The sequence below is a fragment of the Hydra vulgaris genome, chromosome 11 (assembly GCF_038396675.1).
Source record: "Hydra vulgaris chromosome 11, alternate assembly HydraT2T_AEP".
Taxonomy (NCBI): domain Eukaryota; kingdom Metazoa; phylum Cnidaria; class Hydrozoa; order Anthoathecata; family Hydridae; genus Hydra; species Hydra vulgaris.
The window spans coordinates 22,357,926-22,372,257 of NC_088930.1; the positions used below are offsets into that span (position 1 = coordinate 22,357,926).

At 26.5% G+C, this 14,332-nt stretch overlaps 2 protein-coding genes across 2 annotated transcripts in view; both read left to right on the forward strand.

Moving 5' to 3' along the window:
* The window catches only part of LOC100199498 (nuclear envelope integral membrane protein 1), a 32,948-nt gene extending 29,979 nt beyond the window's left edge, over window positions 1–2,969 (forward strand). The window contains exon 9 of the mRNA XM_065810474.1: window positions 2,665–2,969. Coding sequence (XP_065666546.1) covers window positions 2,665–2,962 — 298 coding nt within the window. The 3' untranslated portion in view covers window positions 2,963–2,969. The remainder of the gene's footprint in view (window positions 1–2,664) is intronic.
* A 1,165-nt stretch (window positions 2,970–4,134) lies between these two features.
* Window positions 4,135–9,632, forward strand: LOC100199396 (CCA tRNA nucleotidyltransferase 1, mitochondrial). The gene is made up of 3 exons (XM_065810477.1): window positions 4,135–4,705; window positions 4,983–5,244; window positions 9,014–9,632. Exons 1-3 carry the CDS (start codon window positions 4,181–4,183, stop codon window positions 9,535–9,537), a joined length of 1,311 nt encoding a protein of 436 aa, XP_065666549.1. The 5' UTR covers window positions 4,135–4,180; the 3' UTR covers window positions 9,538–9,632.
* Window positions 9,633–14,332: the final 4,700 nt, after the last annotated feature.

Genomic DNA, 14,332 nt, shown 5'->3' on the forward strand with positions numbered 1-14,332 from the left:
TCATATTATTTTTCTCTTTTTAAAAACTTCTTTTGAACCTATTTCATAGCATCAGACAATTAATTTGAGCAATTAGACTTAATTAGACAGTTAGACTTAATTAGCCAATTAAGTAGTAAACTTGATTTATGGCTTTTTAAATATCTTAGTTGAATATATAGTTAATATTTTAAACATTTTTTTTCTGTTAGAATATGAATACAAATTTAAAAAAATATATAGTGCCTTAGCATTAAGAAAAAGTTTTTTAGTTATGACATCTTGAAGTCATTAGTAATGACATCTTGAAGTCATTAGTAATGACATCTTGAAGTCATTAGTTATGACATCTTGAAGTCATTAGTTAAGACATCTTGAAGTCATTAGTTATGACATCTTGGAGTCATTAGTTATGATATCTTGGCCCTTGACATTTTTTAAGCATCAATAAGCAAACTTTGAAAACAAATTAATTCTTGCTGTGTGTTTTTCTTGTAATTTTTTCATGTGTTTACACTAGTATTAAACTAGTAGTATTTCTTGATGTACCTAACTTGGTTAGTTGGTGTAGCTAACATGGATTTTTCTTGCAAAAACATCGTTAATGGCACAGGTGTTTTTTAACAGTTTAAAAAAAATGAAGAAAAAGACAATCAAAAAGTTGTTTTTAAAATTATAAAGCAAATGAAGTATAAGCAATACCAAACAATTTAAATAAATAATTGAAAAGAAAAAAGAATTGGAAAAAGACAAAAAAAAAAAACTACTAGAAATAAAATGTAAAGTTAAAAGTTAAAAACAAAAATGAAAAATAGTAGTAATAATCACTATCAAATAAAGTTTTTAACAACGAACTTCACAGCGAAAAAAGAATGAAAAAAAGAACAATTTTTTTAATTAACTAATTCTTTAATTTATTTTTGTACATTGTAAATATCATCATGTATTTTGTCCTGTATTTTTATACATTGTTTATTTTATTATGTATTTTTATATGCTGTTTGTATTGTTTTTTTGTTGTTGTTGTTTTTTTAAAACATTCTTGTGTATTATTCATTAAGCATCGTTGTGTATTGCTCATATTGTCATGTGTTTTTTTTGTTGTTGGTCAGACATTTTTAAAGTTGTATATATTTTAAAAACTGTATATCTATATGTGTATGTATACATTTGTAAGTGGGTGTATATAGGCAGGTATGTGTATTTCTGTATGCATATGTTTATGTATGTGTGTATGTATATCTATGTATCTGTATATGTGTATATGTATTTTTGCGGATGCATGTATAAAATATATTAAATTTTCTACTATTTTCAAAGTTTATTTGTTTTTCTTTATTTAATTTTCATTTTATTTTTGTTTTTTGTCAGTTTTTATTTTTTGATAGTATTACATCTTTTAATGTAGAATATATTTTTTCTTATTTTTAACCTTTTTTATTATTATTATTATTTCTGTTATTATTATCGTTATCATTGATATTATTTTTAATGTTATTATTTTTCCTATTTTCTTGTTGTCAATTTAAATAATTGTTTTATGTCATTGTTAGTTGTTACATTTGATCAGTTTTTGACTTTGATTTTATTATTATTGTTGTTGTTATTATTATTATTATTATTGTTATCGTTAATTGTTATTAATGTTTTTGTTTTTTTTATTAATACTGTGATTCTTATGTTTATTGTTATTATAAGTATAATTTTTATTATTATTATTTTATTATTATATATATTTTTATAATTATAATTATTATTTTAATCGCTGTTGTGTCAGTAATATAACTATTTGTAAACAACCTTGAAATGTAACTATTCAGCCAACTATTTCAGAAATTGATTGATTACCTAAACCAAGTATTTTCATGTAGTAAATAAATTGCATTGTGTACATCATATAATTTATTAGTGAAAACATCATATAATTTATTAGTGAAAACATCATATAATTTATTAGTGAAACATATAATTTATTAGTGAAACATATAATTTATTAGTGAAACATATAATTTATTAGTGAAAGAGCTTTTTTATAATGGTATTGTTTATAAATAAACTTGGTAAATTTATTAGAAAATATTCTTTTTGTTGAATAAAATTATGCAAACGTTTTTTAGTGTTGATATATTGTGGTCATTAAAGTAACCATAGTTTTTCAGGTTTTTCATTTGCTATATAAAAGAAAGTACTAATGTTATTTTGTACATAAATTATTGCAGTGTTTAGGAATGCTATTAAATCCGATAACTTCTTTATTTCCAAATTTACTGCATAAGGTAAAGTACTGATGCTATTTTGTAAATAAATAGTTGTGGTTGGAATCCATATTAAATACAGTTGAAAAGGTTGTTGTTTATAAAACTAGAATAATCTGTTATACAGGTTTTAGAATATATAAAAATACAAGACAAAAATTTTCAGCTTGTTTATAGACTTTTATTGTCTGTTTAAAAATAGTTGCATTGAATGTTACTATCATAAAAAAAACTATTTATAAGAAGTTTTATCAAGAGTTTTTACAACTTCTTTATAGATCTATAATAATTAGAATTTACTGTTTAGTGTTTTATTATGAAAATTAGCTGTTTAAATGTTTCATTATTTTTGTAAATGTTTTAATTGTTATTTCTCGAAGATTTTACTTTATTTAAATAGATTTATTTTTGTTTTGAATTTTTAATATAGGTTTGCTCGGTTTATAAAATCCGGAGATCACATAACTACAGATGAATTAGAGGCGTATGACAACACCGATGAAATCGATTATGAAAGTGATGAAAAAGAATCTCATAATGTAAATACAAAAAGTGATTGGCATCATTCTGCAAATGATTCCTGTTTAAAAGATCCAAAGTTATTTAACGTAACTAAGTTTAATTCTTCAAGTTCTTTAAAAAATTCTTCTAAAAGTAATGTTCATGAAGATAGTGACGATTCTATTGATGGTGAAATCTCTTGGATAAGCGAAAAATCAGATTTTTAAATAATTCTTATTGCCTATTATTTTATTTGTTATATATATATATATATATATATATATATATATATATATATATATATATATATATATATATATATATATACATATGTATAATCTGTATTGCTCACTTTATTATTTATTGTGTGTGTATATATATGTAAATAGGAAATAAATAAGCAATACATCGAAAGTGTGTGTTTGATATTTAAAGAAGTTAGAGGCAACAAAAACATGAGTTTTTAAAAATATATTTTTATTTAAGAGTTTTTTGTTTTCATGAATTACTTTTCATTGGCTTGAGTTTTTTTTTTTTTTTTTTCGTTTTTTTTGTTTTTTAGGAGGGTTGGCTTGTAAATCTTGCATCTTAAAGACTTGATTGTGCTCTTAAAAGTAAATTGAAATTTCATCAGAATTAAAAAAAATTTATTTAGCTATGTTTAAAATAATAGTATAATTGTTCATGAGGGTCGATGTAGCAGCACTCCGCTGCGAATCAGGATATTTGTCAGTCGATGTATTTACTGAAGCCCCTGGCAGCAGGCTATTTCAGTATGACGTCAGTCATATATATATATATATATATATATATATATATATATATATATATATATATATATATATATGTGTCCTCTATGTAAAAAAACTAAAAAACTTTAAACTGTTAAACATATAACGGGTCCCTAATATTAAAAAAATAATAGTTTTTCATAAATTATTGGGTGTTAAACAAAGTGAAATAATATAAGTTTCAAAAATAATAATAATTTTATAAAAAAACACAAAAAATATTGTTAACGAAGAATCTTGTAGAATTACCTTTTGTAATATTTAGTTGAATTATTTTCTTTGCAGTAAAGTCTAAAATGATAATTTTTTAATAAATTGATTATCATTTTCAAAACTTTTATAATTTCGTTTGACACCCAGCAACACATAGTTTTGAAAAACTTTTTTTATGTATTAGGAACACATTAAATGTTCAATAGCTTTAAGGTGGCTCTAGAATAGTTATTTAAATTTAGTAAAAAAAATTTTTTTTACACAAACATCAGAATTTCAAAAAGTTCAATTTTGTTTTGTTTGCAGTTTTAAAAACTTTTTTGCATAATGAACAGCTCTAATATTTATATGTATGTGTGCAGAAAGTTTTCATGTATTTTATGTCTCAATTAAATTAATAATAATTTTTTAATTATAGGTATAATTATATTTCAAAATGAGATGCTAAAATGTATTCGTGCATCATACATCAGCACAACTACAATAAAAATGATAAGTTCATACTCTAAACAGCTTGATAGATTCAAGTTTCCTGGCATAAATAGTCTTTTAGATGATGATGTTGTAGGCTTGTGTAATATTTTTATAAAAAAGGGTTTTGAAATCCGAATTGTTGGGGGTGCAGTTCGAGATGTACTATTAGGCAATCCAGCTAAAGATATTGATCTTTCCACTACTGCTACTCCTCAACAAATGGTTGAGGTTTTTTCTGAAAATAAAATTAGATTTATTGAGACAGGATTAGCGCATGGCACATTAACTGCCCATTACAATGGCAGAGATTTTCAGGTGACCACTCTTCGTTATGATATCGAAACAGATGGCCGTCATGCAAAAGTTGAGTTTACAAATGACTGGAAATTGGATGCTGAACGACGTGACTTGACTTTTAATAGCATGAGTATGGATGTAAATGCTGTACTATATGATTATTTCAACGGAGAAAATGATTTAAAACAAGGCGTGGTAAATCAATGTTTTTATTTCTGTTTTTTTTATCTATCAGTGCTGTTGTAGAGCAACAAAAAATATTTTTTACTAAAAATTATATACATATATAATTTTTAGTAAAAATTTATATATTTTTAAATTTTTAGTAAAAATTATATATACATAAAAATTATATATACATATTTTCATTAAAGGAGCCTATATTTAAAAAAAAAATGTTTTGGATCAACTAAAAACAGCACTGATAACATTGGTATAAATATTGACGTTTAAATTAACAAGTTTTGTCTAGGTTCGTTTTGTTGGCAATGTTGAAAACCGCATACGAGAAGACTTTTTACGCATATTACGTTATTTTCGTTTTTATGGTCGCATAGCTCCAAATATTCATAATCATGATGAAAAGACATTAAACACTATTAAAAACTTATCAGAAGGATTAAAGAATTTAGCTGTAGAAAGAATCTGGTTAGAAGTTAGCAAAATTTTAACTGGTCCACTTGCCCCTCACTTACTTTTGTTGATGCAGCAGCTTAATGTTACAGAAAATATTGGTAAGAAATAAATTATTAATCAAAAATACTTTTGATATGAACATGATTTTTACTAAATTAAAAAAAAAAGACATTTTTTACCCTAAGAACATTTGCCCACGTCTGAGAAAATTATAGCCGTTTTAATTTTGATAAAATTTTTAAATCCCATAAATGGGGATACCCACAATTTACGTCATGCAAAGGGGAGGGGGAGGGTTAGTGATTTTGTGAGGATTTGTTACAAGGGAAGAGGGAAACTATTAAATTTTGTGACAAGCTAGAAAATTTTTTGTATTGATTAAATGAGTGCCTAGCTTAAAACAAGCTAGAAAATTTTTTGCATTGATTAAATAAGTGCTTAGTTGATGTACACTCGACTGCGGCTATTCCAATTTAACTTAAATTGGAATTTACTTTTTAAATTGACTTAAATTTTAGTAGATTAGTATACTTGGTGTAGTTAAGGTGATTTTTAAGTTATTCAAATTCTTTTATTTGGAATTAGCATGATTTTGTCAGCATGTTATGTCCAAACAAGAGCTTTAGGTGTTATAGTTTTTTTTGTTTCAGGTTTTTATAATGTTTAAAAAAACTTCTCTTTTTTATATAACTTTCAAAATCTTTTTACTTCTTCTAATAGTGAACCTAAAGAACACTATATTTAAGTCTTTAGATTAATTTTGATCAACAGCTTTAACTTGATTTTAGTTAAAAAATTTGAAAAAGTGCGCTAACCCACTATAGATCCTAGTTCTAATCTGTTCTAGTAGATATTAATTAAATATAGTTGTTAAAATGAAACATTTCCATCAATTTTCATTTAAAAATTAAGAATTCCAACCAAGAAAGAACTTATAATGAAGGAAAACTTTCAATAAATGATCATAACAGATCATATTATCAAATTATGATGTTCACCTAAATAACGTATTTATTTAAAATCCCATTCATATCTGGACAAAGAAGATTTTTGGGAGAATTTAAAAAAAAAAAAGAATCTCTGGAATGGGTTTTTTTAGCACAAACATTTTTATTGTATTTTTATTTCATTTTTTTTTGTCTTGTCAGAGACCTGATCCTTTAATTGAAATATGTTATGGTCAGCAAAATATCATGCAGACGCTGTAATATTTTAAATCGCCTTAATTACACCAAGTAGACTCCGCTGTGTATACGGCTTTATATATTTATATCAATCTGATATATCATCGATGAAAAAATAATTAATAATAATTAATAATATTATAATGTTAGTATAACCTGCACCACAACACTAATTTATTGCAAAAGAAGTTATTTAAATTATATATTTAACAAAAATTAAATATCTTTGGAGGTTATTTGTCCATTTAGTCACTGTTAATTTATACAATTTTATAACAAATTATAAAAGTGCAAAAAAGTATATATGCACACTCAACTTTCCCCAAAACCTTTTTAAGTCAGTCGATGTAGCTACCCTGCATATCAGTCATGTAAAACTTATAAAATATAAATTATACATAAATATAGATATAATATATATATAAGATATAATAAGATATAAATATATATAATAAAACAACAATAATAGTAAAAGCATATAAAACATCTTTCAAGTAAAACATTGAAGCCCAAAAATTTGTTCTCTAGAGAAGAATTGAACCCCTCACACTTGGTAACCGTGCCTAAAATTATGTAAGTTTAATCAACCACTCCTCTACGCCAATATATTGCTACAATAAAAATTAAAGAATTTAAACATTTTTCGCGCATAAATAATAGTTTTTTGTGGGCTTATTGTTTGTAACGCGTACAAATAATGACTTTCAAAGTAATATTAAATAATAATAATAAAAATTTATATGTATTAAAATGTATTCATTAAATAACTGAAAGCAGCTAAGAAAATTTAAAACCGTATTTAAATCAAAAAGTATACAAAAATGGGGGAAGTGGGGGGAGAAATTTTGTTGCGTGATTTTAGGGGGTGTCAGGCAAACGTGACGATTTGTTACTTGAGGAGAGGGGGACAGGTTAATTGTCAAAAATAGTGTGACAATAGAGTTTATGGACGACTTCAATTGTTTACTTTGTTTTCACAAAAAATGTTCCAAGTCATAAAAAGTTTGAAAGTTCAATTCGATTTTATCTTGAAAATGAAACTGCAATAGCAGACATCGGGTTTCAAAGATTGTTCCTACAATTTCTAGCAAGGCTCTGTTAAACTTAAAATTGGAGTTTTGTTTAAAAAAGGTATATATGGTACTAACCACGAGTGAATCCAGCATTTTTTTAGTGTTTAAGATAACTTCCAGACATGGAGCAAACTCTAAACATTTATAAAAAGAATACTTTATCAACTTGTTGCTTTCACACGGAATTACCGATGGGTAATTTGATCATTTAATGAATATCCTTAGTCAAAAACACTTTTTTAAAGCTGCTATTTGGACAAACAAACTTACCATCCTTCTAGGTCACAAATGCATGGAGGAGAAGTCAATGTTAACCATTGTAGGTATCTCTTAGATAACTTTTGCTTTTTATCCAATATTAACAATTAACATTATCCAATATTAACAATTCCAAGAAAAATTTCTAGGAATTGTTAATATTGGATTTGAATACGAAAGTTTTATTACTAGATTCAAAACATTCTTTAAAAAAAATTAAGACGTAGTTTGGGAAAATAAATGAAGAGTCTTTATTTATTTTTGAGAATACTTAGCCTTAAGAATTTTATTTATAAAGTTTATTTTGTCATTAAGCACTTAGTTTATTAACAATCAGGTTGAAAAAAGCGGAAGAAAAAAAAAGCATGATGCATCATATTGAAATTTGGGTCTACAGAGTATAGTCTTCCACTCCAAAACTTAAATATTTTTTAATTACATATATATTATTGAAGACATCTCTATATAAGTCAATATTCGTACTTTTATTTAAAAAAAAAAAGAAAAGAAGCTTGTCTATTTAATATAATGCTAACAGAATAAATATATTTTTGGTCGTTTTTCTGTTTTAAAATTACTTCTGAATCAGTAATTTTTCAGATTAAATTGGTACTTCTGGGTCAGAAATTTTTAAGATTTAATTTAAATATATTAGTACATAATAATATTAGTACATAATACAAACTTCAATTTTATGCAACTAAAATTAATTTAATCTAATTTGGTTTATTTTTGAAAATTTGTCTGAAATCGCTAAATGTTTTCTAAAATTTGTAAAATTCCATATAAAAACACTAGTGCCGGTACAATTTTTTTGTCGATTATATGCCTTTGTGTGGTTCTGGAGAATCGATGATACACTTATTCCAACTGGGAAAAGAGGGTCCTTAGTTTTATAATATTGTTACACCTGCATAACATGAGTTCTCAATCGGAGTTTATCAGAATCGGAGTGGTCTATCTCAACCTACTTGATAACTGAGAACTTTCATTAACGGTTCATAGCATTTTTTGCTTTTACTTCTGAAAAAAGATATTTTTATTAGGGTGGAATCCCTTAGTTTGTGTACTTTTAAAGTACTCTTTTTTAAATACAGTAAAATTACGAACAAAGAAAGAAATATAAATTTACTTAGAAACGTGAGCTGTGGCAAGCTCCTTTGATTTTTATTATTATTTTTTTTTTGACATTGAATTGGTTTTAAAGTATATTTTAAAAAATTTATCAACCAATTTTTTTATATTTCTTATGAGTTATGACTTGATATATTTAATTTTTATTTTACATGTTTGAACGTTTGCTTGGGATGTTTGTTGCCTCGATTTTACGCAATAATAATATTGTTTTTCAGGTTTTCCCATAGTCCTTGAAGATGATTTAAAATTATTTGAAACAGTTTGGACACAAACTCGGAATGTGGATGTCTCTCCTGTTACTCTGCTTGTAACTCTTTTGGAAAATGAAAAGATAATGGAAGATTTTGCGTCTAAGTGGAAATTATCTAATAAAGAACGTATTATGGGCTTGTTTATTATTTCGCATAGATCTTTGCGCAATTATTCTGAAAAGTGCCCATTAAAGCCTTACCAAGATTTAATTGTATTAAATTCAAGTAAAGGAGATGCCTCGGTACGCGAACGCGTCCGTCAGTTGATGTTTTATCATGGAAAAATTACTGAAAGTTTTGAAATAGATAAGTGGGATATACCCATATTTCCGATTACAGGCTTAGACTTAAAAACTCGTGGAATAAAACAAGGACCAGAGTTTGGTAAAATTTTAATTAAATTAAAAAAGATTTGGATGAATAGTTACTATTGCGATTCTAAGGAAGATCTATTAAAAAAGATTCCTGAAATTTCAAAATCAAAGTAACCGAATTTAAAAATTAAAAAAAAAATTTTTTGTTTTAAAATTTAATATTGAAATGTTTGTATTTTTTAAAAACTCATAATACTAACTTATTATAACTCTTATTTTTGAAAATATCGACGTTGATGTGGGTGGTTTTTTTTAATTTATTTTTATAATATAGGGGAAAGGCGCCTATGATGGCATACTTAACTTTGAAGCTTCATTATTCAGTATCCTGAAGATCAATAATAAAAGTTTTAATATGGATACATTCCTTGTTACATCTAGAACAATAATTACTCTCGGAGTTTTCATCAGTTTTATTTTTTTATAAGTTATTCTTATTGTAAAAAAAGCGCAAGTATACCATCGTAGGGTACCACTGCTCCTATGATGGCATAGGGGGGGGGGATGGGGTTGGTTAGGATCGAGGGTAATTTAATGATTTCATTTACACCTAGAGTCTTCCCTCAGAGAAGCCAGAAATTACTCGAAACCATACAAATTTACTATTTCATGCTACACACCAGCATTGTAAAGTTTCGCGCATGCGCATAGGATATATTGCGTTTTATGTATTTTTTGGACCAAAATAAAAAATTTGGAGCATCGCTTTCTTTTAAAATTACTTAAAAATAAGTTTTTCTTATAAAAAAAAAGGTTTTCCCAACTCGTCAATATTTCAACACCCCCAACTCGTCAGCATGCCATCATGGGAAAAAGTCATCATTTTCATTAAAACCAGCTGTGTCTGCTTTGTTCAAAAGATAAAATTAAAGTAACTATTCCACTAAATGCACAAAACTTGAATATAAAATGCATGAAAATTTCATTTCTGCACAGTTAATAAAAAAAATCACAATCTTAAATATATGAAGTGAATAAAACTACAACAGCACATCCCAAAATCGATTTTTGTTGATTATAAAAAAAATATTTGTGCACAAGGAACGTATTTTCACTAAAACTAATGTAAAGTCAGTATAGTCATGTAGCTCTAATCATTTTATTACCAAAACCAATTTTAAAGGAAATATGGCCGGTATGCCATCATAGGCGCCTTTCCCCTAATTTATGAGCAATGTTGGTTTAGGTTTTTATATAGGTTATAAAAGGACATCTTCTTGGACATAAATTTAAATAGTTTAATCATTAAAAATAAGTAAATTTATACATTTTATTATACATTAAAAATAATATTAAAACATTAAAAATTTATTATACATTAAAAATAATATTAAAACATTAAAAATTTATTATACATTAAAAATAATATTAAAACATTAAAAATTTATTATACATTAAAAATAATTAAGTAAATTTAGCATTGTATGCACCAGTAACAACTGAGCCGTTTATTTTGAAAGTGGCAAAAGTCACTTTTTTTAAAAAATATTATTATTGATACAAATATTATTATTGATACAAATATTATTATTGATACAAATATTATTATTGATAAAAAATATATTATTGATAACAATGATTACAATGTAACGGTATTTCTTCATTAGAGAAAATTTCATAAATATAACTTTTTAACTTTTAATTTAATATAAATTTTTAACACAGTTTAAATAATTTCACAATTGAAGAGATATCTATACATTGTAATCATTGTTATCAATAACTTGATTTTTTTGAAAAGGTGACTTATATCACTTTCAAAATAAACGACTCATTTATGGAATCGATTAATAAAGCTAATGATCGTTATGACAACGAAGATCTTAATGAAAAATTAATTAATGTCAATACTGACCCGAAAGTAACTTATTAAATTAAATTCTTATCATAACAAAAATTTTGTTTACATCCACTTTTAGAACAAACAGATCTAACCAGGGTTGTCCCGAGGGGTGGGGTGAGGGTAATGGGTGTCTAGCCCCCCACGAATTTTGTTAGTCGGCAAATAGGACATAGGTGTCGGCAAATTGGATCTATAGTTGGCAATCGGCAAATGTCAGCCAACGAATACTTTTTTCTTTTTTATTCTGCAGAAAAAATTTTTCTAGGCCTTAGTCGGCAGAAAACGAATACCCCCCCCCCCACCCACTTTAAGATCATTTCGGGGCGGCCCTGGATCAAACTTAATCAATTTGTCCGCATAAAATACGTGCAATCAAACGCAATATGATAATAAAACATGTTTGTTTGTTTTTTTTTGGAAAAAATTTATTTGTTTTTCAAAAAAAAAAACGAAATAACGGTTGTGTGACTGGCGCAAACTTTAGGTGTTAAATATACAACATGAATATAACTGGGTTCAAAGCAGAAATTTAAATTTCAATAAAAAAGGTGGTTTAAAGCCCAAAAAACTGACCGAAGAAACTTTAGCACTGATAGAAAGTGATTGTCAATTGATATTGGTGGCCATCAAAATGAAGATATTAAGAAAATTTAATATGAGTGTCAGCACAATAACAATAGCTAATTACCTCGATGGCACATTGTTTTCATTGAAAAAAAGTGCTCGAAGACAATGAATAGTAAATAAAACAAACAAAAAGACTTTCTACATTGTAGAAAGTCATTGTAGTAAGCTGGTGGTATTAAAATTGAGGAGTTAAAGATCTCAAGATCAATTCCAACTAAGAGCACACACTGTAGTAGAGTCAAAAGCCCAGATCATCCGAAAGCAGAACATAGACAAAGTAAGAGACTTAAAGCTAGTGATTCACTCAAACACTAAAATTGTAAGGCAGTACACCTGTAAAGAAGCATTTTCCACAAGTCATAAAAGGATAGCTATAAGCGTTACTTTTCCTGAAGCTGACCCTTTAGATTTTACACAGATACAAATACACAGAAAAGTTAATAAAGTTGAAAGAATTGTCAAATTTAAATGGTCTCAAGATAATTCATTAGAACAGCAAACACATATCATTATCATTTTTAATAACAAAAAAAAAAGTCAATTGCACCTAACAATTTACACCTAACAACGCCTTCCCCACCCAATGTACGCGCATGCTATATAATAATGTCAGTAAAACTGTTTAAAGTATTTACATATCATTTTCTTTAATAAACTAAACTATTAATTTCAATTACTTGGAATTTTAGAGCTTGGATTATTTATTTATTTTACAAAATAGCTTACCTTTTTAAGTTTATTTATTATTTTCTAGGTTTTCCATAAAAACAGATCATCGCGTTTTTGTTGCTTTTTAACTCAATTTAGAACTGTTGTCTGAAATAAAATTGTCACACAAAATCTGTATCTTCCTTATTCTATTAGATATACCTTTAATCGAAACCAGTGTTTTGTGAGTGTTTTAAATTTAGAACTATCTATATTCGGAACTTTAAAATATAATATTCGGGAAAAATTCTATTACATAGAAATTGCCTAAAACCACCTTCTTTATCTTAGAGTTGATACGGAAGGCTGAAATTTTCACTATAAGCTACTAATACGTAATAATAACGATTAAACATTTCCATATTTAGATTTTAGAAAAAAAAAATTTTGAGACATCCTATTGTAGCTATATTAACGACAAAAACTGTTATGATAGAAAGTTAGTAAATTAAATATAAATGTTTATCAACTAAACATATATAAAAAAAAATGACACCTTCAATATTTAATACCCTTTTTAATAAAATAAATCATGTTTACTCTTCTAGATTTTGCTACTAGATTTCCTTCTAGATTTTTTCCAAAAACCTATTTCACGGACACCAAGTTCTGTATTGCATATAGAGGACCCAAATTATGAAATACTAAACTATTTCTCATAACAAATTTAAAATGAAACTTAAAAACTTCTTACTATTTAAAATAAATTAAGTTATTTCTAAATATTTCAGATTATCTTAATTTATCTAATTATATATAATTAATAATCTAATAATATATAATTAATATATATAGTTATAATAAATAAATAAATTTATGCATATATATATATATATATATATATATATATATATATATATATATATATATATATATATATATATATATATATATATATATATATATATATATATATACAGTATCGGACAAAACGAGTGCAACCAAATAATGCTAATTTAGTTTCTTTAAATAAAAGTGCTGCATTTTTTCAATTTAGAGAAATAACTATGTAACTGTTAGAGACAAAGTTCTTCAAGTTTTATTCATCGCAAAGTTCATTATTTGTACACAAAAATTAATAAATTAATCAAAAGTATTAACAAAAGTTGATTTCCTTCTGGACAATACAAGTGCAACTCGACAAAATGTTGACCAAGCTGTATTTCGCTATCAATATTTCGTGGCGAATCCTTTATTGTCGATCACAGCCTTGCATCTTCGAGGCATAGATTCGATCAGGTGATCAATGAAACTTTGTGGAATCGCTGCCCAGGCTTTTTGGATTTATTCGATTAATTCTGCGGTTGACGATCTCCCACAGGTTCTCAATAGAGTTGAGATTCGGAGATTGAGGCGGCCAATCCATCACCGATAGGTTGTTGTCTTGAAACCACTGCTTGACTACTTTTGCAGTGTGTTTCGGATCGTTGTCTTGCTGAAAAACCCATATTCCATTCAGCATGAGGTAACATAACATCTTTCAGGATATTTTTATACATGAAACGGTCCATTATTCCATCGTTTCGATGTATTGGACCTAGACCGTTAGCAGAAAAACACCCCAGACCATTACATTGCTTCCACCATGCTTCACGGTCTTATGGCAGTAGCGTAAATCGAGGCGTTTTCCGGCCGGTCGAGGTACACAGCAAATGCCATCGCTCCCAATGATGTTGAGCTTCGATTCATCACTGAACAGGGCAGTTCGCCATTTCTGCACATTCCAGTCAA

Bases quoted from the DNA above. Each gene is read 5' to 3' on its own strand.
- LOC100199396 (XM_065810477.1), top strand. From the start codon at position 4,181: ATGCTAAAATGTATTCGTGCATCATACATCAGCACAACTACAATAAAA. The intron at 4,706-4,982 runs GTAAATCAATGT...AGTTTTGTCTAG, and splicing joins ATGATTTAAAACAAGGCGTG to GTTCGTTTTGTTGGCAATGT. The intron at 5,245-9,013 runs GTAAGAAATAAA...ATTGTTTTTCAG, and splicing joins TAATGTTACAGAAAATATTG to GTTTTCCCATAGTCCTTGAA.